This window comes from Hemitrygon akajei, chromosome 19, assembly GCF_048418815.1.
Source record: "Hemitrygon akajei chromosome 19, sHemAka1.3, whole genome shotgun sequence".
Classification (NCBI taxonomy): Eukaryota; Metazoa; Chordata; class Chondrichthyes; order Myliobatiformes; family Dasyatidae; genus Hemitrygon; species Hemitrygon akajei.
In genome coordinates, this window is record NC_133142.1 from 4,653,414 (window position 1) to 4,681,007 (window position 27,594).

The 27,594-nt window shown below is 42.3% G+C and overlaps 1 protein-coding gene across 1 annotated transcript in view; it reads right to left on the minus strand.

The window, feature by feature from the left end:
- eefsec (eukaryotic elongation factor, selenocysteine-tRNA-specific) overlaps positions 1-27,594 on the minus strand; it is a 441,024-nt gene that overhangs the window by 306,552 nt on the left and 106,878 nt on the right. The window contains exon 2 of the mRNA XM_073071999.1: positions 7,400-7,607. Coding sequence (XP_072928100.1) covers positions 7,400-7,607 — 208 coding nt within the window. The remainder of the gene's footprint in view (positions 1-7,399; positions 7,608-27,594) is intronic.

The following is a 27,594-nucleotide window of genomic DNA, read 5'->3' on the forward strand; positions in this document are numbered from 1 at the left end:
GCATTACATTGTAGTACTGCTGCAAAGTTAACAAGTTTCACAACATATTCCAGGGATTTTCAACCAGATTCTGATTCTGATAAGGAGGACAAAGTAAGCAAGGGAAAATTACCAAGGAAATGGTGAAGAAAATGGAAGATGAGATACTGAAAAACAATAGGATCTGAAAACAAATGAAGAAGAAGAATATCACACAAAAAGAACACTCACACATTTCTTGCAGGAGAGCAAAAGAGCAAGGAGTAAAGGGTCCCTCACATATTCTAATTAAACAGCCAGGATAAACATCAGATGGGCTCATGTTTCATACTGGCTCTTTGCTGATGTACAATACACGACTGAAACAGTCCTTTCCCAGTCCATTGACTATTTCCAAGTTAACATTTTTGGCTTCCACTCATTTCATTTTGAATTCATCCCAGCTGAAACACAGAATTCCACTGGGAGGACCTGAAATGGTTGTTTTATTTGGAAACAGGGAAGCAGAGAGAAGTATAATAAAATTACGCTCTGGCCACATCTCTTGGAAGAAAAAAATAGAGAAAGAAAGGTTAGAAAAGTTATCATAAGAAAAAAGCAAAGATGAAGGAAACAAAATCAAATCTGTATTTAGACAAGAGAGATGAACAATCTGAACCCTTAAGAGAAGCAAGTTACATTATAATTCATGTTCCATTGAATGGACCCACCCAAAATAATAATCTATTTTTGTCTTCAGATGTGGACGAGCATATCAAATGTTTATAGGAATTTTCCATTTAAATAAATCATTGGTTAGTTTCCACAGGAAATTGGCTGTAATGGTCCAACCAGGTAGATGCCATGGCCAAGAAAGCTCATCAATGCCCTCGACTTCCTGATGAGGCTAAAGAGCTTTGACCCTCAGCAAGATTCAATGCACCATGGAAAGCATCTTATCCGGATGCATCACAGCTTGGTATGGCAACTGCGACCACAAGAAACAGCAGAGAGTTGTAAGCACAGCTCAGCACAGAAATCAGCTTCCCCTCCATGGACTCTGTCTGTTCGTCTTGCTGCCTCAGCAAAGCAGCCCGCAGAATCAATGACCTCACCCACCCTGGGCATTCTCTCTTCTCCACTCTCCCACCAGGCAGAAGGTATGAAAGCCTGAAAATGTGTACCATGAGGCTCAAAAACATCTTCTGTCTGACTGATATAAGACTAGTACCAAAAGGTGGACTCTAGACATCAAAATCTACCTCATTATGGTCTTGCACCTTATTGTCTACCTGCATTGCACTTTCTCTGTAACTGTAACATTTCATTCTATATTCTGGTATTGTTTTCCCTTGTACTGCCTCAAGCACAATTATAATGAAATGATCTGTATGAAAGATACATAAAACAAAATTTTTCACTATACGTGTGACAATAATAAACTAATTTACCAATTAGAAGGGGATATCTGCAGCTCCTTACAGACCATGTTAAGGAACTGGAGCTGCATACGAGAAAATGAGGAGGTGATAGACAGGAGCTATAGGAAGGCACAGGTTAAGTATCCAAAAATCCAAAATCCTAAAACTTCCAAAATCCAGACATATTTTGAATGCTGACATGATGTCAAAAATGGAAAATTCCACATGGCGCTGGTAAGGTTCCCAGGTGATGCACAGCACAGACAGTTCTGAGAAGTGATCTTCATGTGTAATGAACAGAAGTTAATGAAAAATAGAAAAACACATCACAAAGCGAAAAATGAAGACCTCAATCGTTGGTTGAAAGAGAGGATTCATCAGCATCAGAGTGAACATATGCTGCTTAATGGCATACTGATCATGAAACAAGCAAAGATCTATCACGATCAACTGAAAATTGAAGGTAATTGTGAATATTCAGCAGGCTGTTTGCAAAGATTTAAGAAAAGGCACAGCAATAAATTTCTAAAGATTTGTGTGATAAAGCATCTGCTGATAATGAAACAGTAGGGAAATTCATTGATGAGTTTGCCAAGATCATTACTGATAAAAATCTAACAGACTGAACGGCTGCATCAATACGCATGACCAACGAGACAAAGACTGCTTACCGGTAGCACATAAATTCAGAGTTGGGACTGATAGTGATACCAAACAGTCACTGACTGTCCATCTGGGTGGCTGAGGTAGTGATAGCTTACCTTTCTGAAGGTTCAATGTACATGTTATTGTTTCATGCACAAGATTATTAAAAATATTAAATAAAACGACTCCCACCCCTCACCTGCCGTAGTTGCCATGGAACGGGCGACTGTTTGAAATCAGTGGCGGATTTGAACCCAGTCACAGCATTGGAACACCGTAGAGGGCAGTCATTCAACTCCTACAGTCTGTGGAGGACCCAGCTCTGTCATGTCAGACTCTGTTCCAGCTGTGGACTGTATACTCTGTGAGCTTCACACTAGTTGTACATAAGCTGTATATGTTCTGCAACTGGTTTTCGTGTTTAGACTTGGGTCCCACAGTAACGTAGTGGGGTCAGCACAATGCTTTATGAAACCAGCGACCCAGGTTCAATTCCCGCTGCTGCCTGTAAAGAGTTTGCATGTTCTTCCCGTTTTCCTCCCACAGTCCAAAGACATAGTGGTTGGTAGGTTAATTGGTCATTGTAAATTGCCCCACGAGTAGGTTAGGATTAAATCATGGGATTGCTGGGCAGTACAATTTGAAGGGTTGGAAGAGCCTGTTCCATGCTGTATCTCAAGAAAGAAACAAATAAATAAGTAAATCTCCTGGGTACCTCATTATATAGATGCAAATATTCCAAAATCCAAACCACTTCCCGTCCCAAGAATTCTGGATAGGGGTACTCTAGCTGTAGTCACCCCTAAGTTAGAGGAGGCATGTAGCTGAGGGAAAGGAAATAGTTGGATACTCAGAGTACCCCTGTGGCTGTTCCCCTCAATAATAAATCATTTTAGATACTGTTGTTGGGAGGGAACGAAGATGACCTACCAGGGGAAAGCTGCAGTGACCAGATCTCTGGCACTGAGTCTTGCTCTGTGGCTCAGAAGGGAACTGGTGGGACAATAGAGTGCATTGGTGACAGAGGATTCCAAAGTTACAGGAGCAGACAGGAGTTTCTCTGGATGTGAAAGAGATATGCCGATGGCATGTTGTTTCCCAGGTGCCAGGCTCAGAGGTGTCTCAGATCGGGCCCACTGTACTTTAAAGAGGGAGGGTGAGCAGCCAGAATTCGTGGTACATATTGATACCAATGGCATAGACAGGAAAAGGGAGGAGGTCCTGAAGAGAGAATATAGAGAGCTAGGCAGAAAGCTTAAAAGCAGGACCTCCAGGGGAGTAAGCTTTGGACTGCTGTGTGTGGCACACGCCAGTGAGAGTAAGAAAGGGTGATTTCCCGTATGAATGTGTGGCTGAGGAATTGGTGCAGGGGGCAGGGTTTCAGAGTTCTGGCTCATTGAGATCTCTTCTGCAGAAGTTATGACCTATACAAAAAGGATGGGTTACACCTGAACTTCTATTCTGAGGCAGAACCTTCCATCCCAAATCATCAGCACAATCCTCGATAATTTGATGTGATATAAAAGACACATTTCACTACATGTTTTGATGTATATGTGACAAATAAAGTTTACCTTTAATCATTAAAATGCCATCTTCCTACGAAATGGCTTACCTACTACCCAGCATTGTGGTCGCTTCTTAAAGATTATCTACCCAGCAAAATCCAACAAGCACTCAACGATTATCAGTGGGTAATGAATGCTGGTCTTGTTGGCATCACCAAGATCCCAAAAATTTAATTGAAAGGACAATGGTTAATAAATATATTATCAAAGTACATATATGTCACTATGTACAACCCTGAGATTTGTTTTCTTGCTGTACTACTCATTAAATCCAACAACCATAATAATTAATGAATGACCATACCCAACAGGGTGGAAAACCAGTGTGCAAAAGACAACAAACTGTGAAAATACAAAAGAAAATAAATAATAAATAAATAAATAAACAAACAAGCAAGCAATAATTATCAAGGAAATGAGATGAAGAGTTCTTGAAAGTGAGTCTTTAGTTTGTGGAAACATTTCAGTGATAGGCAAGTGAAATCGAGTGAAGTTATCCCCTTTGGTTTAAGAGCTTGATGGTTGAGGGGTAATAACTGTTCCTGAACCTGAGGTTCCTGTACCTTCTACCTGATGGCAGCACTGAGAAGAGAGCACGACCTGTGTGAAGGGGTAATTGATTATGGATGTTGCTTTCCTGTGACAACACTTCAGATAGATGTGCTTAATTGCAGAGAGGGCTTTACCAATGACGGACTGGGCTGTATTCACTACTTCTTGTAGGATTTTCTGTTCAAAGGCATTGGTGTTTCAACACCAGGCTGTGATGCAGCCAGTCAATATGCTCTCCACCACACGTGTATAAAAGTTTGTCAAAGTTTTAGATGTCATGCTGTATCTTTGCAAACTCCTAAGGTAATAGAGGCATTGCCATGCTTTCTTCATAATTTCACTTCCGAAGCCAAGGACATGTCCTCTGAAATGATAATATCGAGGAAATTAAGATTGCTGAATGGCTCCACGTCTGATCTCCCAATGAGTAGATCAAGGACCTCAGGTTTCCTCCTCCTGAGGTCAATAAACAGCTCCTCGGTCTTGTTGACACTGAGTAAGACATTGGTGTTGTGGCACAACTCAGCCTGGTTTTCAATCTCCCTCCTATATGGTGATTCGCACCACCTTTGATTCAACTGATAGTGGTGGTGTCAGCCAACTTAACAATGGCATTGAAGCTGTGCATAGCCACACAGTCATAAATGTAAAGCAAGTAGAGCAGACAGGGCTAAGCACAAAGCCTTGCGGTGCATCTGTGCTGACAGAGATTGTAGAGGAGATGTTACCAATCCGAACGGATTGGGGTCTGCAAGTGAGGAAATCAAAGATCCAATTGCAAAAGCAGGTATTGAGACCAAGGTCGTGAAGCTCATTGGTTAGCTTTTAGGGGCTGATAGTATTGAATACTGAGCTATAGTCCAAAAAGAGCATCCTGACCATCATTGCCATCCAGATGTTCCAGGATTGAGTCACTTTTCAGGCAGAAGCTGATATAGTTCATCACCAACCTCTCAAAACACTTCATCACAGTGGATGTAAGTGCTGCTGGATCATTGTCACTGAGACAGGCACTGGTGTAATTGAAGCCTGCTTGAAGCAGGTGGATAGCTCAGACTGTTGAAGTGACAGTTCAAAGATCTCAGTGAACACTCCAGCCATTTGATCAGAACAGGGCTTTAGTGCTTGGCCAGGTACCCCAACTGGGCCAGATGTTTTCCCTGGGCTCACCCTCCTGAAGGAATCTCTGACACAGGACTCAGAGAGCCGAGATTCTTAGTAACACCTGTGATTCAATCAGAACATATAGAGTAAATTCTTTTAACCATCTCAATATTTCCTTCATCAGGACTCATGGGTGTTGAGAAAGATATTTTGGGATCTTGGTGTTGCTAATATTTAAGAAGAAACCAATCTGATGAAGGTTCTCAGCCTGAATTGTCAACTGTTTATTCCCCTCCACAAATCTATCACTAGATACTCTAGAAATATTGAAAGGTCTGAATAGCGCAGACATGAAGAGAATGTTTCCAACAGTGGGAGAGTTAGCAAAGCCTCAAAATAAATGGACACTCCTTTATAACAGAGCTGAGAAAGAATTTCTTTAGCCAGAGGATGGAGAATCTGTGGAGTTCATTGCCGCAGACGACTGTGGAAGCCAAGTTATTGGGTGATAGGTTCTTGATTAGTCAGGGCATCAAAAGTTACAGGGAGAAGGCAGGAGAATGGGGTAGAAAGGGAAAATAAATCAGACACAATTGAATGGTAGAGCAGACTTGTTGGGCCAAGTGGCATAATTCAACTCTGATGCATTATGGTCTTATTGAAAATGTCATGAAATATATTTGAGTTTGGAACACAATAATTCTCAGTAAATTCCGCCATCTCCAACAGGATCACGCCACCAAGCACATTTTTCCCTCCCCCTAATTTTCACATTCTGCAGGGATCGCTCTCTATGCGACTCCCTTGTCCTCTCATCCTTCCCCACTAATCTCCCTCCTGGCACTTATCCTTGCAAGCGGAACAAATGCCACACATGCCCCTACACCTCCTCCCTCACTACCATTCAGGATCCCAAACAGTCCTTCCAGGTGAGATGACACTTCACCATTGAGACTGCTGGGGGTCATTTACTGTATCCAGTATTCCCGGTGTGGCCTCCTGTGTATCGGTGAGACCTGACGTAGATTGGGAGACCACTTCGCCGAGCACCTACACTCTGTCAGAAAAAGCGGGATCTCCTGGTAGCCACCCATTTCAATTCTGCTTCCCATCCCTATTCTGACATCAGTCCAAGGCCTCTCCTACTGTCCCAATGAGACCAGATCCAGGTTGGAGGACCAACACCTTATATTCTGTCTGGGTAGCCTCCAACCTGATGACATGAAGATTGATTTCTCAAACTTTCAGCAATTGCCTCCCATTCATGATTCCTCATTCCTGTTTCCCTCTTCAAAGGTTTCAAAGGTACATTTAATATCAGAGAAATGTATATAATATACATCCTGAAATGCTTTTTCTCCACAACCAACCACAAAAAGAGGCGTGCCCCCAAAGAATGAATGACAGTTAAATGTTAGAACCCCAAAGTCCCTCCCCCAGCTCCCCTCCCTCCCATGTGTAAGCGGCAGCAAGGAACAATCCCCCCCAGCCTACCAGCAAGAAAAAAAAGTGTCGGCACCCACCACCGAGCACTCAAGCGTGAGCAAAGTCGCAGCTACCCCAAAGACTACTTGTTCACCCGGTATTCGACATACCACAGGCTCTCTCTCTCTCTCTCTCTAATAAGGGAGAAAGAGGTGTCTCCATTTCACATTTACCTTATCTCCTTACCTGCCTATCTCCTCCCTCTGGTGCTCCTCCTCCTTCCCTTTCTTTCTTTCACCAATCAACTTCCCAGCTCTTTACTTCAACCCCTCACCCCTCCCAGTTTCACCCATCACCTACCACCTTGCATGTCTTCCTACACCCCCCCCCCCACCTTCTTGTTCTGACCTCATCTTTTTTTCCCACTCCTGATGAAGGATCTCAGCCCAAAGGCCAACTGTTTACTTTTTTCCATAGATGCTGCCTGGCCTGCTGAGTTCCTCCAGCATTTTGTGTGTGCTGCTTGGATTATCAGCATCTGCAGATTTTCTTGTGTTTGAGATTCTACAGATATTGGAAATCCAGAAAAACAAACACATATTGATGGAGGAAATCAGCAGGTCAGGCAGCATCTATACAGCGGAATGCAGTGTCAACATTTTGGGTTAAGACCTTCATCAGGATGTTTTGTGCAAGAAGGTAGGAAGGAGTGTTTAGAAAGTTTACCTTGTATTCTCCAGTGTCTTCTGCATTTTCTTGGTCATTTTGTCTATCAACACCTGTTTCTTTGCCTCTGGAAGGAGGTCAATCTTGTTCAGGACCACCACCATCCGTGGACACGTAATTTCACCGATGACAAGGCACTCTGCTGACTGCGTCTGCATCCCCTTTGTCACGTCAATGACTAACATCATCAGGTCAATAATCTGTGAACCTGCAGGACAACAGACAGTTTGCTTTAGATTGCCTGAAGTAAGCTGAATCATGAAATGCTGTAAAACACGGTAGTGTAGCAGTTAGCATAATGGTATTACAGCGACTGTGACACGGGTTCAAATCCCGCCACTGTATGTAAGGAGTTTCTACGTTCTCCCTGTGATCCAGTTTCCTCCCACGTACCAAAGACATCGGGGTTAGCAAGTTAATTAGTCACATGGTTGTAATTGGACAGTGCTTTTTTTGTGCTGGAAGATTCTGTTACCGTTCTGTATCTCTAATAATAATATAACAATAGATAGGACAATCCATAATAACCATCTGGAAACATTACAGAATAAACATATTACTTAATAGATATAGCCATTCCAAACACACATTGGATGCAGAGCTCAGTAAGTGAAATATACCAGAAATATGCGGAAAAAAGAGGAAATTGAAAGACTATGGAACATGAATAGACTATACATTGTCCCAATAGTAATATCTACAACTGGTATCAATCCAAAACCACTACACAATAGCATTAAACAATTAGTCCTACTACAATACTTGGGTAAATCTCACAGTCACAATACTAAACACAACAAAAAAGTCCAAAAGAGAAAAGGTCCTAACAATTGAGAAATTACTGTGCTTGGCTACACCCGTACCTCAGGTTTTACCAGCTTGAACTGAGAAAAAATAAAAATACAATAACAATAATAATAAAGGCAATGACCCATGAGGGGTTTTCTGTCCCCCTCCCCCCCCCCCCCCCCCATCAGGTGCATTCCCAGGTGACGGACTGTGGAAAGCTCTGCAGATATGCAGGGCAGGTTGGAAATAAAATACCACATGCACACCAAAACAGAAACAAATCCAAGAAGTTAAGATCTTTCGAAGTGCACCAGTTTCCTGTTGTATTTGTATTAAAAATAAGCATCCGAAGGGTTAAATTTAATTGCATGTTTTTCCTTACTGTTTTTAGCAGGTTGACGGAATCAGTTCACAACTGAATACACCCAGAAATATTTTCCAACGTCTCCTTCCCTGTTCTATATATATAATATACCAAATCCAGCTGGGAAGTGTTCCACGGATAGAATCATAGAGTTATACAATATGGAAACTTACTCTTCGGCCCAATTTCTCCATCCAGATCAAATGACTATCTGATAAGAACTAACAATGTTTTCTATGCTTTTAATTGGGTTATAAGGCCCCCCAGAGCCTGGCCGTCCAATCAATAAGATCACATCTGACAAAAAGTCAAAGTCAATGTAAATTCATTATCAAAGTACATATATGCCATCATATACTACATTGAGATTCATTATCTTGCAAGTGTTTACTGGACAATAAAAAGACTATATAAATAAAGACCATCAAAAAGGCAATGTGCAAGAAAAGACAAATCAAATGTGTGTGTGTGTATGTACATGTAAAACTTCATATTAGCTCCTAATAGTTATCAATGGAGGAACTCATCTGCCGTGTTCTATTGATTGACTGTAAATGAACATAATCAGCACAGACACCTAGTGTACATAAGAACATAAGAAATAGGAGCAGGAGTCGGCCATCTAGCCATTCGAGCCTGCACCACCATTCAATGAGATCATGGCTGATCTGACCATGGACTCATCTCCACCTACCTGTTTTTTCCCTCTATCCCTTAATTCCTCTACTATGCAAAAACCTACCCAACATTATCTTAAATATATTTACTGACACAGCCTCTGCTGCTTCATTGAGTGGAGAATTCCACAGATTCACCATTCTTTGGGAAAAGCAGTTCCTCCTCAACCCCTAAAACTTGAGACTATGTCTCCTAGTTCTAGCCTCACCGACCAGTGAAATCAACTTTCCTGCCTCTGTCTTACCTATCCCTTTCATAATTTGATATGTTTCTATAAGATTTCCTCTCATTCTTCTGAATTCCAGTGATTACTTTCCCAGGTGACTCAATCTCTCTTCATAGTCTAAACCCCTCATCTCTGGAATCAAACTGGTGAACCTTCTCTGCACCATCTCCAAAGCCAGAATATCCTTCCTCAAGTAAGCTGACCAGAACTGCACTCAGTACTCCAGATGCAGCCTCACCAGTACCCTGTACAGTTACAGCATAACCTCCCTGCTCTTAAATTCAATCCCTCTAGCAATGAAGGCCAACATTCCATTTGCCTTCTTGACAGCCTGCTGCACCTGCAAACCAACCTTTTGTGATTCATGCACAAGCACTCCGAAATCCCTCTGCACAGCAGCATGCTGCAATTTTTTACCATTTAAATAACAATCTGATCTTCCACTTTTCCTTCCCAAGTGGAGGATCTCACAGTTACCAACATTGCACTCCACCTGCCAGACCCTTCCCCACTCACTAAACCTATCTATATCTCTCTGCAGACTCTTCGCACCCTTGGCACAATTTGCTTTTCCACTCAATTTAGTGTCATCAGCAAACTTAGATATACTACACTCAGTCCCCTCTTCCAGGTCGTTAATGTACATCGTGAACATTTGCAGGCCCAGCACCGACCCCTGCAGCACACCACTCACCACTGATTGCCAACCAGAGAAACAACTCATATATCCCAACCCCCTGCTTTCTATCTGTACAATGTCCTGTGTATGTTACTCAAAATGGCTTCTTTGGTTTGTTAAGAGTAGGAATGCTTCTTTGTCTGATAAGTGTTTCTCTCGCAGTTGTTTAGCTTTAGACTTGCTGATATGGGGATTGTATTCATTTGTTAACCAATGGGGAATGTTATTTTGTCTTGTGAGGCTGGGAGCTTGGGGGGAGGGTTTTCGCGGGTTTTCGGGAGAGTCGGGAGGAAGACGCCGAGGAAGGTGGACGTGCGCTGCACTGCTTGGTTGACCACCGGGGGTGGTCCCAGGTGCGAAGACGTGGAGGTCGGAGGCAAGCGACGAGGGGTCGAATGGTTCGATGGTTGAGCTCCAACGATGTGCACTAAACTGACTGAACTTTGATAAGTTGGCGCCTTTTGCTTTTTCTTTTCGTTCATATATATTGTATTGCCTAGTACTCTTTTAGTTTTAGTAAACTCTTTAAAGTGTATTTCATAACGGTATCTGGTGTGAATTTGATACTGTGTGTGTGCGCGAGGCATAAACTTGATTCCCACAGCACCTGCGTGTACGGGAGGTGGGGGTGGTGTGTGGCTGGATCTCCTTTTCCCCTAGACATATACCAGCCTGTTGGTTAAGTGTTACATATCCAATCCTCTATCCATGCTAATACATCACCCCCTACTCTATGCATCCTTATCTTATGGATGTCTTTTATGTGGCACCTTATCAAATGCCTTCTGGAAATCCAAGTAAATAACGTCCATCCACTGCACTTCCCTCTATCCACTGAGTTTGTTACATCCACAAAGAGCTCCAGTAAGTTTGTCAAACAGGACCTGCCTTTGCTGAATCCATGTTGCATCTACCTGATGAATCCATTTATTTCCAGATGCCTCACTGTTTCTTCTTTAATGACAGCTTCAAGCATTTTTCCAACTACAGATGTTAAACTAACTGACCTATAGTTACCTGCCTTTGCCTATATTCTTTTTTGAACAATAGAATGACATTTGCCTTCTTCCAATCCACCAGGACCTGCCCAGAGTCCAGAGAATTTTGGTAAATTATCACCAAAGCTACTACTATAACCTCTGCCATTTCTTTCAGTACCCTGGGATGCAGTCCTTCAGGACCAGGGGATTTGTCTATCCTTGGGCCCACAAGTTTGCTCAGCACCACCTCCTTAGAGATAGCTATTGTATCAAAATCCTCACCTCCCATTGCATCAATATCATCTTTCTTTGCCATGTTAGACATGTTCTCCACTGTGAAGACACTCTTTCTAAGAGGATCCCTAACTACAAAACTGCTAATTTTACCTGACTCATTGCACAGGGCCAGATCTAAGATAGCACATTCCCTTGTAGGTTCAGTAACATGCTGTTCAAGAAAGCTGTCATGTATGCACTCTATGAAATCCTCTTCAAGACTGCCTTAACCAACTTCATTTACCCAATCTACGTGCAAGTTAAAGTCACCCAAGGTAACTGCTGTTCCATTCTTACATGGTTCAGATATTTCTTTGTTTATTGCCTATGCCACTGTAATGGTATTATTTAGTGGCCGACAGACAACTCCCACCAGTGATTTTTTTCCCTTTACTATTCCTAATCCCTACCCAGATGGACTTAACATTCTATTCCTTAGATATTATATCATATCTCACTGCCACCCTAATCTCATCCTTAATTATGAGTGCTACCCCACCTCCTTTACCTTCCTGTCTATCCTTCCATATTACCTGATATCCTTGGATATTTAATTCCCAATCCTCTCCACCCTGCAACCACGTTTCTGTAATGGCCACTAAATCACACCACTTTGCATTGATTTGTCAAGTTCACTGACCTTGTGTAGATAATGGACTGCCTTTAGACAACGCTCTCAATGATTGCATCCTCCAAACCTTCATTTTCATTGTAACCTTCAAGATGATTGCCATAATTACCTCCGTAATTCCTAACTTGTTGAAGTAGTGAAATCATTTCATTTTCATTCCTGACCATGTCTGGCATCTCCAAGCCTGAATGCTTGAAACCACGGTGTGCAAAACAGTTCTCAATTGTCTAGCTGATAATTTCTTGCCAACTATCAACGACAAAAATCACTGCTTTTACACACAAACTCATTTAAAAACTGATCACTCTGAGCATGGTGTAGAGTCTAACAGCCACTCATGTGCACATGACTGACCCTAGTTAGAAACTTTTCGGCAACAGTCTCCTGCCCCAATTAAGCAGCAGAGTGTCCCAAGTAAATGAAGGGAATTCAGCTATTTTCTCAATTTGTTTTTATTCTCTAAGAGTAGTCTCAAATAAGTGGATGCCCAAATTAACTGACTGAAATTCGCTGTGCAGCTATATATGTGTGTATTTATAAATATTATATATATAGATTTGGTCTGTCAACTAAAACACTCAAAAACTTCAACGAATGTACCCTGGAGAGCATTCTGACTGGCTGCATCACCATCTGGTATGGGGGAGTTACTGCGCAAGAGCAAAGTAAATTGCAGAAACTTGTAAAATTATTCAGCTTTATCACGGGTACTACCTCTGTAGTATCCAAGACATCTGCAAGGAGCAGTGCCTAAGGAAGATGGTGTCCATCATTAAAGACCCCTACCATCCAGGACATGCCCTCTTCTCATCATTACCATCAGGCAGGAGGTACAGAAGCCTGAAGGCACATTCTGTCTTCTGCCTCCTTCCATCAGGCAGAAGGTACAAAAGCTTGAAATTCGTACCACCAGACTCAGGAACCATTACTATCTCACTGTTATTACACTATTGAACAGATCATTGAAATGCAGAATAACACTATACCTGTGCAAATCCCCAGAGCATACGGTGAACCTCTGTCTCAGAAGCTGACATCAGAACATCCTTCAGGAGGCTGAATCCTCGAAAGGCGTCAGGCCCCTGTGGTGTACCTGGCCAGCTACTGAAAACCTGTGCCAACTAACCAGCTGAAGTGTTCAAGGACATCTTCAACATCTCACTGCTTCAAAAAGGTGTTACTCATAACGGTGACTAAGAAGAGCAGGGTGAACTACCTCAATAACTATTGCCCAATAGCACTCAAGTTTACTATGATGTGGTGCTTTGAGAGGCTGCAAGGGTAAGTGACTTTGCGAAGGGAGTGAGGGTTTGAGAGAGGGAATGAGAGCTTGTAAAGGGAGTGAGAGTTCACAAAGGAGAGAGAGTTTGTGAGGCGGAGTGAGAGTTCACAAGGGAGAGAGAGTTTGCAAGGGAGAGTGGGAATTTCCAAGGGAAAGAAGGGAATGGGGATTTGGTTGGCAAGAAGGCACATAATTAATTTGAAGAAGGTTTAAAATTCTGACAGTTTCTCCTATAATAAACTGTTGTACCAAAATGTTTGTTATTTGTCTGTTTATTGATCAGTTGTGGTTAAACTCTAATAACTGAGCAAAATCCTTCCCCAAGGAAAAGAAAATTACTAGTTTAGCAAGTGCTTTTATAGAAGATGTTGTAAATATTTCAAGACAACGGTTTATTAGAAATCAACAGATTGAGGAAATACAGAACTTCTACCCAGCCACACAGATAATTAAAGATTCTGACCTTAATGGTTAGCAGTCCACACTCGTTAGAAGGGACCTATCCAATTTGAGTTGGTGGCAAGGATGGAAAATGCAATGTTAGCATTCATTTCGAGAGGACTAGAATATAAAAACAAGGATGTATGCTGAGGCTTTATAAGGTATTGGTCAGACCATACTTGCAGTATTGTGAGCAGTTCTGATCTCCTTATCTAAGGAAGGATGTACTGGCATTGCAAAGAGTCCAGAGGAGGTTCATGAGAATAATCCTGGGAATGAAATGAAATGTTTAATAGCCCTGGGCCTGTACTTGCTGGAGTTTAGAAGAATGAGGGGTGAACTTATTGAAACCTATTGAATATTGAAGGACCTAGATAGAGTGGATGTGGAGAAGATGTTTCCTATAGCGGGTGAGCTAGGACCAGAGGGCACAACCTCAATATACAAGGACATTCCTTTAGAACAGAGATGAGGAGGAATTTTTTTAGCCAGGGGGTGGTGAATCTGTGGAATTCAGTGCTACAGACACCTGTGGAGGCAAGTCATTGGGTATACTTAAAGCAGAGTTTGATCGGTTCTTGATTAGTAAGGGCGTCAAAAGCTTACTGGGAGAGAGCAGGAGAATAGGGTTGAGAGGAATAATAGAATGGCAGAGAAGACTCATTAGGTAAAAATGGCCAATGTTGCTCCTATGTCTTATGGTCTAATGGAGATTGCTGAAAAGATTCTGTTGCTCCTTTCTTCCTCTGGATGGGCCAACATCTCATCCAGCAGTCTTACAAATGACAATTAATTTGATACACTCAACAGCTACCGACTGGCGGGATTGAACTTGCAGATAGCATTTAGACCAGAAATTTAGTTTGGTACTCAACGGCAGTTAATAATCTGTTAAAATGAATGCTTGCATTCATGGACCTGCTGAGTATCATCCAAGTATGAAATCATCTGGGAACTGTGCTGAGGGGTCGGGTACATAAAAGTAACTGTAGTGTCCCAGATTGGTTGAAACAGAGAAAAACCTTTATCCAGCAAATTCTACAAAGAGTTGGTTAAAAGAAATGAAGCACCACAGATTGCTTCGAGGTGTTTAATCATTAGCACCACAATCTCTTTCCCAACACGACAGTATGCTGTACAGCTTTCTGTGTTGAAATTTATACAGCGCAGATCTTTTCATAAACATAAGAGATTCTGCAGATGCTGGAAATCCAGAGAAAAGCACACAAAATGCTGGAGGAACTCGGCAAGACAAGTAACATCTACGGAGAGGAATAAAGAGTTGATGGTCCAGGCTGAGACACTTCATCAGGACCCTACCTTCCCTGCTTGTTCATGTGTCTGTCTAACAGCCTCCCATCAGTCAGAAGATACAAAAGCCTGAAAACATACCACCAGGCTCACGGAGAGCTTCTACCCACTGTTGTAAGACTATTGAATTGACCTCTTATATGGTAAGATGGGGTCTTGATCTCATAATCTACCTCATTCTGACCTTTGCACTTTATTGTCACCCTGCACTGCACTTCCTCTGCAACTCCCTCCTCTCTTTTTCCATTCTCATTCCTCATTCTGGTTCCCCTCTCACCTCTTCACTTCACCTGCTCATCACCTCTATCTGGTGACCCTCCTCCTTCAAATTTCTCCTATCATGCACTGTCCTCTCTTATCAGATTCCTTCTTGTCCAGCTCTTTACCTCTTCCACTTATCATCTTCCAGCTTCCTACCTCACCCCCTCGTCCTACCCACCCATCCACCTTCACCCTCACTTGATCTTGCCAGTCATCTACCACCAGAGATTCTGTAGATGCTGGCAATCCAGAATGACACACACAAAATACTGGGTAAACTCAGTCTCCAGCATTTCATACAGAATGCTCTGATGTTCAAAGTAAATTAACAATTACAATTCGAAGTACACTCTGTAAAACTTCAGATGACCCCGCATTTACTGCGTTTTGGGGAGTAAGTTCCAGTTATCTGCCCTGAGGGCTGTGATACTCTATCCCAATGTGGTGTACTGTCTTCACTCTATCCACCTTATTAACACTCAACATCTAAACATCCTTATTGCAATAAGGTAAATAACTCTAAATTGTTGGAAAATTGGATAAGCTAGGGAAGTTTCTCTGGAAAAGAATCTGAGGTAAAAGTGACACACACAAAATGCTGGAGGAATGTAGCAGGTCAGGCAGCACCTATGAAGGAGAATGAATAGTTGACGTTTCATCAGGAAGCAACACACACAAAATACGGGGTCCCTCCAGCATTTTGTGCGTGTTGCTTTGGATTTCCATCAGTTGCAGATTTTCTTGTGTTTGTGACTCTTCATCAGAACTGATTTTGTGTGCAGATCTTTTTACTCTTGGTAGAAGCCTCTAAAACCAAAAATGGCTTTACAAATGAAGAAATGTATTCAAAAATTAAACAGCAGAGAAATGTATTTAATTATGTATTTGTTTGTTTGCTTGCTTGCCTACTTATTGAGATACAGTGTAAAATAGGCCCTTCCAGCCCTTCGAGCCATGCTGCCCAGCAATCCCCCAGTTTAATCTTAGCCCACTCATGGGATAATTTACAATAGCCAACTGACCTATTAATTGGTATGTCTTTGGACTTAGGGAGGAAACTGGAGCATCTGGAGGAAACCCTCACACTCAGGGGAAGAACATGTAAACTTCCTACAAGCAGTGGCAGGAATTGAACTCAGATCGCCTATACTGTGAAGCACTGTGCTAACCACTAGGCTACCGTGCTTCAAATTGACCATGACTGATAAGATGCTGTCACAAGATTCTCCTCAGGGCCAGCACTCAAGCTTGTTTTATTGTAGACGTCATTGTTGAAAGCTAAACATTACTATGTGCATGCTGTAATGTATCAAACATCTATGGGAAAACAAAATTTACGGCAAGGGAAGAAAAATGATTCCAGATGAGAATTCTGGAACAGATCAATAAAACTAGCTATGACTGCTGTGGAGCCAGAAGGAGAGAAGCATTTGTATTTCAGAAATTGGTGTGTTCTATTTTATTTTGAAACACAGCACGATAACAGGCCTTTCTGGCCTGACAAGCTCATGCCGTCCAACACACCCATGTGACCAAGTAGCTCACTAATGCGCACGTCTTTGGAATGAAACCAGAGCACACAGAGGAAACCCACAGGGAGAAAGTACAAACTCCTCACAGACAGAGGTGGGAATTGACTCTAATTCACGGGCACTGTGAAGTGTGAAGCTAACTACTACAAGACTGATCCTCCCCCATGCTGTGTTAAGAAACTTTTATTTAAGTGTTTATGGGGAAGAAAATATATACAAGATGTATTGTTTTTCCTGTTGGCATTAATGCTGATAGCATCTCGTTGAATTATGTGAAAACCATCACAGTTCATGAAACCATACGATTCAGTGGCAAGAATCTGCTCTCCACATTACAGTCAGAATGAGAATCAGGTGTAATATCACTGACATAAACTCAATGGCTCTTTATTAGATACACTTGTACACTTGCTCGTTAATGCTAATATCTAATCAGCCAATCATGTGGCAGTAACTCAATGCATAAAAGCAGACAGACATGGTTGAGAGGTTCAGGTGTTGTTCAGACCAAACATCAGAAGAGGATAGAAATATGATCTGAGTGACTTTGACTGTGGAATGATTGTTGATGCCAGATGGGGTGGTTTGATGTGTCATGGTTTGGTACAGCAGCTCCTCGAGCCAAGACTGCAAGAAACTGCAAAGAATGGGCAAAGCTCAGCATATCATGTAAACCATCCTCCCTTCTGTAGACTCTGTCTACATTTCAACCTGCTTCAGGAAAGCAGCCAGCATAAATTAAAGGCCTTACCCACCCTGGACAGCTTCAATCCCATTGATATCAGGTACTTGTACAATAAGATGGTCTGACAATCTACCTCATTATCATTTACCTGCAACTGTGCTTTTCAAATTACATTTACTATCAAAATATGTGTACATTATTCATTAGTCTTGAGATTTGTCTCCTTACAGGCAGCCACAAAACAAAGAAACCCAAAAGAACCCGTAAAAAAAGTAGACAGTCAAGCACCCAATGTGCAGAGAGAAAAAGATGTGCAAACGATAAAAGTAAGCAAATAACATTCAGACCAAAAGTAAGCCCATAGAAACAAAGGCCAGAGCAGGCCACAGCTTCAGTTCAACACAGAGCCGAGTAAACACGACTCAGAGCTCAGAGCAGCCGAAGCAGGCCACAGCCTTAGCTTCAGTTCAGAGCTGAGTAAATGCCACAGAACAACAAGGAGAACCAGCTTGACCCTTGCCTCTTGTCCCAACACCCAGCCTTTTCAATACATCTGGCCAGACATTTATATCATTCAAACAGTGGGTCATTCCTTGCACTAGGATTTTGCCTTGAACACGCCTTGCCTCACTGGGCTTCAACCAGCACCATCCTAAATCGGAAGGTAGCCTTTATAGTTTATTCTGCATTGTTATTCTTTTACCTAGTTCTACCTCAATGCACTGTAAATGATTTGATCCATATGATCAGAATGCAGGATAAGCTTTTCACTGTATCTTGGTACATGTGGCAATAATAAACAAATACCATTGCCTCTTTTTCCCTCTCCCATCGGGTAGAAGATACAAAGCCTGAAAGCATGCACCACCAGGCTAAAGGACAGTTTCTACCCTGACTATTGAATGGACCCATAGTATAACCTAGGATAAGATGGTCTCTTGACTTTCCAAACTACTTTGTTAAGCCCCTGCACCTTACTGTCTGTCTGTACCTGTAGCATTCTGTTATTGTTTTCCCTCAATACACTGTTGTAAGGAAACCATCTACATGGAAGACATGCAAAACAACAATATCACCTTACCTCAGTATATGTGACAATAATAAACCAGAATTTCTGTGTCACGTGGCTATCAATGCCCCCAGTCTATGCTATCCTTAAGTCTCACATTCTCGTCAAAGTTTGCTACATTTTGAAGTTTTAGCGTAGTAGTTAGCGCAGCCCTCTTACAGTTCAGGGTTCAGTTCCAGCACTCCCAGTAAGAAGTTTGTATGTTCTCCACCTGACCATGTGGGTCTCCTCCAGGTGCTCTAGTTTCCTCCCACTGTCTAAAGACGTAGAGGACAGTAGGTTAATTGATCATTGTAAATTGGCATGTGATTAGGCTGGGGTTGAACAGATGGGTTGCTGGGCGTGCAACTTGTTGGGCCAGCTCAAAGTACATTTATAATCAAAGTATGTATACATTCTGCAATCTTGAGATTCATCTCCTTGCAGGCAGCCACAAAACAAAGTAACCCAAAAGAACCTATAAAAAAGGTGTATAAGATGATGAGGGGCATTGATCATGTGGATAGCTAGAGGCTTTATCCTAAGGCTGAAATGGCTAACGTGAGGGGCAGAGCTTTAAGGTGCTTGGAAATAGGTACAAGGGGGATGTCAGAGGTAACTTTTCACACAGAGAGTGGTGGGTGCGTGGAATGTACTGCCAGTGACGATGGTGGAGGCAGTGACAATAGGGTCTTTTAAGAGACTCTTAGGTAGGTACATGGAGCTTAGAAAATAGAGGGCTATGTGCTAGGGAAATTCTAGGCAGTTTCTAAAGTAGGTTACAGGGTCGGCACAATATTGTGGGCCGAAGGGCCTGTAATGTTCTGTAGATTTTTATGCTCTATGTTCTAAGACCGTCAAACACCCAATGTGCAGAGAGAAAACAAACAAACCATGCAAACAACTAAAGTAAGCAAGTAGCAGTCAGAACAGAAGTGAGTCCACAGACACGAAACACAGTCAGAGCAGGCCCCATACCTTCCTCCAATCACCCTGGTAAAATTATGCTCCCTGGTCTGAGTCATTTCTGCCCTGGAAGAAAGTCTCTGACTGTTCACTCGATTTATGCTTCTTACCATCTTGTACAACTCTGTCAAGTCACCTCTCGTCCTCCCTCACTCCAAAGAGAAAAGCCCCAGATCACTCAAGCTTTCCTCAGACGACATTTTCTCTAATCCAGGCAGCACCCTGGTAAATCTCCTCCGCACCCTCTCTAAGGCTTCCACATCCTTCCTATAAAGAGGCGACTAGAGCTGAACACAATATTCCTGCCTACTCTACAACCAATCCAACCCTGCCCTCCCACGTAACCCTCCATTTTTCTTTACAGTATCTCTCCTTTTATGTACAATTCCAGCTTTCCCTTCACAATTACACGCTCTGTAAGGTTTCAAATACAGCATCTGGCTGACGTTTGAAATCAATCTACTTGACCCAATACTTAGCTGCATTGCTGGCAAAACCAGGATCTAAATACTTGAGGGTGTACTGAGCAAAGAAAAGGATTCTTTGGTCTCAGAATAAGCTTTGCCTTACAGTGTTTTAATACATTTCAGATAAACAGGTTAAGGCCTCCATTAAATAGCAGTCAGAGGAATGTCATATGATCATTTTAAACCTGCAGACACAATTACTGCCAACAGCTTCAAAGTTGTCTTCTGCCCATCAGCACCGAAATTCACAGGGAAAAAATGGTAATTAATTAAATTTGCCCTTTTTAAAGACAGCTTCCTTTGGAAACTATAATTCATCACAGACTACACGTAGGAATTTCACTAAGGGCTATTACCCAGAATGCACTGGATATAGTAGGCTCAAGTAATCATTATATTCATGTGGTTCTACACTTTCCTTCATGTGAAGCCTCCAAAACAATATAAGACTGACATTAATACAGCAAGTAATATGTGGGAATAAGTCTAACATGTTATGAAGGTAAATATAATTATCAATTTGGATGCAAGTCCATACAAATACACATCAAAATTTGGAATGACCAGACTTTTGATGGGAAAATTATTGGTAAAAGGAAGTTACTGGCTAAGTTATGATGGAGCTCACCCATTTTCCATCTGCATATTTATTATTCAGCTGAACTACTGAAGCAGGAACCTGTAGCTCGGTCGGAACATTCTTACCATTAACTTGAAGGATTATGACTGAAAGAGAAGATAAAGATTAGCTTCATTTGTCGCATGTACATTGAAGCATACGGTGACAAGTGTAGTTTGCATCAGCGGCTAACACAGGAGAAGATAAAGAATGGCTTAAAAAGATGAAGAAAAAGAAGAAAGAATGCTTGTCACATGTACGTCAAAATACACAGTGAAATGCGCCATTTGCGTCAATGACAGATACACTCTCAGGATGTGGTGGGGGCAGCCCACAAGTGTCACTAAGCCTCCGGTGCCAACGTAGCATGCCCATAACTTACTGACCCTAACTTACACATCTTGTAATGCAGAGTCCCTTTGCATCTCTGATTTCTGAATTTACTCCCTATTTAGAAAATAGACAACCCTTTCATTTCTTCTACCAAAGTGCATGACCATACACTTCCTGACACTATATTCCATCTGTCACTCCTTTGCCCATTCTCCCAATCTGTAGACTCTCTGCTTCTTCGATACTACCTGCCCCTCCACCTGGCTTCATATCTCTGCCACAAAACCATCAATTTCATCATCCAAATCATTGCCATATAATGCAAAAAGAAGTGGTCCCAACATCGACCCCTATAGAACACCACTAGTCACCAGCAACCAACCAGAAAAGGCTCCCTTTATTCCCACTCTTTGCCTCCAGCAAGTCAGCCAAAGCCAGTATTTTTTTTGTAACACTAACGGCCCTTAGCCTCACATGCAGCAACTTGTTAAAGGCCTTCTGAAAATCCAAGCAAGCAACATCCACAGTCTCTCCTTTGTCTATCCAGTTTGTAATTTCCTCAAAGAATTCCAACAGATTTGTGGGAATATTCAAGAAGCACTTGGATCAGTGCATGGAGGAGCAAGGAGAGGAATCTGGCCCAACTGCAGGAAATTGGAACCAGGCGTCCCGTGGCGTCATGGACTGGTTGGGCCAAATGGCCTGTATCCTTGCCGTATTTCCCTCTGACTCTATGGTTCTTATGAAGTGATAAGAAGCACTACAATGTCAGAGGGACTACAATCACATAACACTGGCCTGAACACCAACTGAGTTTACCGGGTAATCTAGCCAGTCATCATCGACCAATACCAGAAGAAACAAAAATATGGTTGCAATCATATTGTATCCGAAAATATTTCCTGTTTCTGACATTATAGTGATGAACACACATTAAAAGCACTTCATTTGCTGCAAGGTCCTGACATTTCTAAAAGATGCTAAACAACGTCATTTCAAGTTGCTTTGGCTTTTCAAAGATTCAAGATTCAAAGTACATTTATTAATCAAAGAATGTATAATTATACAACCTTGAGATTTGTCTGCTTACAAACAGCCAGGAAGCAAGAGCCCCGAACAGACCCAATCAGGGAAGCATAAAGACCAACACCCAATGCGCAGAGAGAGGGAAGGGGAAAAAAGACACAAGTCGTGCAAAACAATATAAGCTTACAGACATGAAGCACAGCTGCCTGGGCAATCTCACAGCTCAGCATCATAGAGAAAGGAGGAACACCACAGAAAAGTGAGTAAAATGGGCCCGACTCTCTCCTCCAGTCCCAACACCCTGCCTTTCCAGTCTATCTGGGAATAAACTATCCAAACAGCGGATTGTGGCTCGCATTAGTACCCGGGCCCTGTCGCAGCAAACCACTCCAGGCCTAAACCACACCACCCAGCAAATCGCTCTGGCCCTAGACTTTATCGCCCAGCCGAAGCTATCCTCTACGTCTCCAAATCTGCCCGGCACTTAGAGTGATCCAACCTCGCACCCGGGTTAGTTGGACTGGCATCGAAACTCCTCTGCTTCGACTCCTCCTCTCCAAATCACTCACTCCAACTCCATCTACGTCGATTTTGCAACACAACAGCACAGTTCATCCCTTGAATTTGCTTCACCTTCACTCGCCTCTTCATTGTTTGTGGTTATAGTTTACCGCAACTTACTTCAGCAAAAGTGTTATTAGTGATATTTTTAGTCGAATTCCCTGCCTTTTGAACTACCAGTAAGCTGTCACTCACCTTCAGTTAGCGCCATCTCAAACCAGAAGTTCATCTAAAGATTAAAGATCACATGTACATCAAAACATACAGAGACATGTGGCGTTTGCATCGGCAGCTAACACAGCCCTGAGATGTGCTGAGGGCAGACGCAAGTGTCACCATGTTTCTAGCGCTGACGCAGCACGCGTACAAGTCACTGACCATAACTCATACATCTTTGGAAATTGGGAGGAAACTGGAGCACCCGGAGGAAATCCACGTATTTGCGGGTAGAACAAACTCCTTACAGACAGCGGTGGGAATTGAACCCTGATCGCTGGGCTGTAAGAGCGTTATGCTAACCGCTATGTTGCGTATCGCCATCTGATCTGCGAGCTTCTCAGACATTGCAGGACACCCTCATTACTGTTTAATGTGTAAAACTCTCTGTAGAGCAACTGGAACCCACAGACATTCAACTTAAGAGGGTGAATACCAAACCCTTATAATGACATCATTATGGCCAGCTTGGATTCCAAAGCTGTACTGTACGTCTCTGATGAAAAACCACATGCATATTAAATTTACATAAAAATGCTGTGCGGATTTATAAAATTTATTGACCATGTAGAACACAAGCCAGCCATGTAAGTGTGAGCCTTTCCCAAATGCATTACAGAGGAGAGATGCAATTCCTGCTCTTTGTGGCAGACAAAGCAGGCAGCTGGATTTCTATAAGCTACATCTGTGTGTGGTTTAGTGGACTTGGCAAAGGTTTCAGTTCGTGAGTAAACTACTGAAATATTAAAACAATAAATAGAGCAGAATTCCCCTTTAAGCATTTTGCAGGCTATATTTGAACTTCTGGTTAAACAACATTCGATGAATCCCCTGAGTGATTTCAGTATTCCTAATATTAACCTTCTATTTCAAGCACAATATTGCAGTCGGTCAACTCTGACATTGTCTATTTTGGCGGTTCAATTAACAGTAAAACAATGCAAGAACCTATGTAAATTATAAATTTGCTATTACCAAAACGAAAATCTTCTAGTTTGACCCGGGGTGCTGCAATGATAACTTGGATCCCCCACTCTCTTGGCCTCAAGTATTATAGACCCTCAGTAAAGCCCAGAATAACTTAAGATGAACTTCCAGCAATCGGAAATTTGTAATTAACAAGCTGCGTGTAGTTAAGGCAGTTTTTTAAAAAAATTAATTACTATCATATGCTTGAAGAATACAAGACTAACCAAAGTGGCCTGCAAAATAAAAATCTTTGTAAAGAAATTATATGTGGTATTCTAGGTCACATGTCATTGTTTCAGGAATCCTATCCCATTCCTGGGGAAATCTTAACTCGTTCACAACTAAAACCACTGTCTGGTCCTTTGCTTAAGATCCATCACATCCTCCCCTTCATACAACTCAATGCAAATGCTACTGTTTCCCAAAAAAGGTCCTCCGTGTGCATTTCCTAGTTCACAGGTTCGGAGTTTCTCCCAACCAACATGAAGCCCTGCTTACTAATCTTCTCAGGCAGTCCCTCAGGATCAGCGATAGTCTGCTTTCAGTTTGTAGGTTCTGAGGTGGTTGGTGAGAACCACAAACTCTTCTTCAGATCAGGCTGGGAGGCCCGAGTGGATAGCTTGAGCTGCTCCTTTGTAAAGTGAGATTCAAGGTATATGGTGTGTTGGCTTTCTTTAGTTGGGGGATTGAGTTCAAAAGCTACGAGGTAATGTTGCATCTCTATAAAACTGGTTAGACCACATTTAGAGAATTATGTTCAACTCTGATCTCCTCATTAATAGGAATGATGTGGAAGCTTTACAGAGGGTGCAGAGGAGATTTACCAGGATGCTGTCTGGATTAGAGAGCACGTCTTATGAGGATAGGTTGAGTGAGCTAGGGCTTTTCTCTTTGGTGCAATGGAGAATGAGAAGTAACTTTGCAGAAGAGTACAATATAATAACAGACACAGACTGAATAGACAGTCAGAGGCTTTTCCCAGGCAGAAATGGCTAACACAAGAAGACACCATTTTATGGTGACTGGAGGAAATTACAGGGGGTCATTAAGAGGTAAGCTTTTACTCAGAGAGTGGTGGTTGTGTGGAATGCCCTGACAGGGATGGCAGTAGAGGCAGATACTTTAGGGAAATTCATACTCTTAGATAAACACATGGATGATAGAAAAATGGATTATGTCAAAGGGAAGGGTTGGATTGATCTTAGAGAAGTTAAAAAGGTCAGCACAGCATCATGGGTCATAGGGCCTGGTCTGTGCTGTATCGCTTGATGCTCTCTTTCTCCACTCATGAGGACTTCTTTCTAATCTCAATTGCAAAGACTCAACATTCTCCAAAGAATCCTGAATACTCTTGCAGTTTACTTGGTTATGGGTCAGTACTTGCCATGTCAGTGGAGATACATGTCGCAAGGTGGATGTGAACACAACCTTCAAGTTTTTTTTTCTGTCCACCTGGTGACCCTTCCTTTGAGAGGACAAGGAATAGAGTGAATACTTCCAGAGCCTGGAATTAAACACAAGACTGGCAAAGCTTGTCCACGGCTCTGGCAGAGACAAGGTGGGTGGTAAGTCTTTTCCACAGTGTAGTAGAGACCAAAACTAAGGGGCACAGATTTAGGATAGGGGCGGGGAAAGATTTGAAAGGGACCTTAGGGGCAATTTACTCATTTCCTCACGAGCACTACTTCATTATTCCCTTTTGTGCTTTATATTGCTGCTGCAAAACAACAAATTTGACATCATACAAGGCAGTGATAATAAAACTGATTCAGAATAGACCACAAGACATCAGAGCAGAATTAGGTCTGCTCTGCCATTCCATCATGGCTGATTTATTATCCCTCTCAACCCCATTCTCCTGGTTTCTCCCCATAACCTTTGACACCCTCACTAATCAAGAACCTCCCTTTAAATATACCCAATAACTTGACCAATGACTTGCTCCTGAGCTCTGTTTTTCTTTCCACAGAGATAGCCTGCCTTGATGAATATTTTCTAACATTTTCTGTTTATATTATAGAACAAGGGTGCTGGTAGACAGTGAGTAGCCAGAGGGTAGTGAATCTGTAGAATTCAGTTCCACAGACAGCTATGAAGCCAAGTCATTAGATGTATTTAAAATGCTGGTTGATAGGTTATTGATACCCCTAATGTACCTTGCTGTACCACCACCCTGGCAGAGCATTCCCTGCACCTAGAACTCTTGGTGTAAAAGAAACTTAACTCTGACATCCCTCTCTATACTTTCCTCCAGTTACCTTAAAATTATGCCCTCTTGTATTAGCCATTTCTGTCCTGCAAAAAAGTCTCTGTCTATTCAATCTATGCCTCTTTTCACTTTATACACTTCTATCAAGTCACTTCTCATCCTCCTGTGCTCCAAAGAGAAAAGCTCTAACTCGCTCAACTTTTCCTCAAGATATATGCTCCCTAAACCAGGCTGCGTCCTGGTAAATCTCTTCTGCACCCTCTCTAAAGCTTCCACATTCTTCTTACATTGAGACAACCAGAACTGAATACAATACTCCAAGTGTTATTTAACCAGAGTTTTATTGAGCTGTAACATTATGATCTTGACAGAATCAAAATCAGATCAGGTATATTATCATTGACAAATGTCATAAAATTTGCTGTTCTGCGACAGCAGTACAATGTAATAAATAACATATATGATTAATTATAAAAATAAATATATTTTTAAATAAATTAGTAGTATGAAAGAGAGAAAAAAACCAGTGAGATAGTGTTCATGGGTTCATTGTTCATTCATAAATTTGATGGTGGAGGGGAAGAATATGTTCCTAAAATGTTGAGTGCATATCTTCAGGCTCCTGTTCTTCTGCTCTGATGGTAGTAATGAAAAAGGACATGTCCTGGCTGATGGGCATCCTTAACGATGGACACCACCTTCTTGAGGCATCGCCTTTTGATGCTGGGGAGAGTTGTGCCCATGGTGGAGCGGTCTGAACTTGCAACCTTCTGCACCTTTTCCCTGATCCTGTGCAGTGCCCCTCCATGCTTGACGGTAATGCAACCAGCCGAATGCATTACATCACGGAACATCTGCCGAAGTCATCTTCAGATGTCAGCAAGGAAGACAAGGTCTAAATTGTCTGAGATGCTTCTACATCTTGCAGTGATGCTCTCTACAGCCCATTACGCCACTGGCGTTTACAGCAGCAATGAAGGTCCTCCATCTCTGCTGGTGTTCAGGGCTTCCTTCATTGTGTCAGCGGTTTGCCTTTCACAACTGTCAGTAATGCATGGCCCGGAGGAGACTCAGGAATACCATCACAATCAGATGTAGAAGGATTCTTCATTGCTGTTTCTGTAGTTTGTTAGCCCAGAAATGAACCCCAAAACCTGGAGGATTCTTGGTCTGGCCTCTGACCTTTGACCGGCTTGGGAAGAGTGATCCTACCAAGGGCCAAAGTATAAAGCCCTGACTCCAGCCAACATAGCTCTCGGGGTCACTGAGGCATGCAAGCCTCCAAGCCCAAGAGAGGCTATGGTCCACTCGGAGGTTGCAGTGATGTAGCTTCAAACATGCATAATAGAGGGAAGGTGGAGACCAAGCCTGCTCTCCAGCCAGCCTGGGATCACAAGACATTTGGGTCAGTGGACTTGTTTCCTGTGTGACAGTAAGTTAAATGGGGAGTACAATAGCTAGCTCAGTGATGTGAACGGCTGCCAGCTCTGGTCCAGTGGAGAGCATGCAGGATGTGAGCAGCTCAACAATAAGATTAAAATCTAGGAAATCAGATAATAAATGTAAACTGTACACAAGCACTCAGTTTTCCCTTGCACACAGTCTATAATCCATTGGAAGTATTGTTTGACAAATGTGGTCAGTTT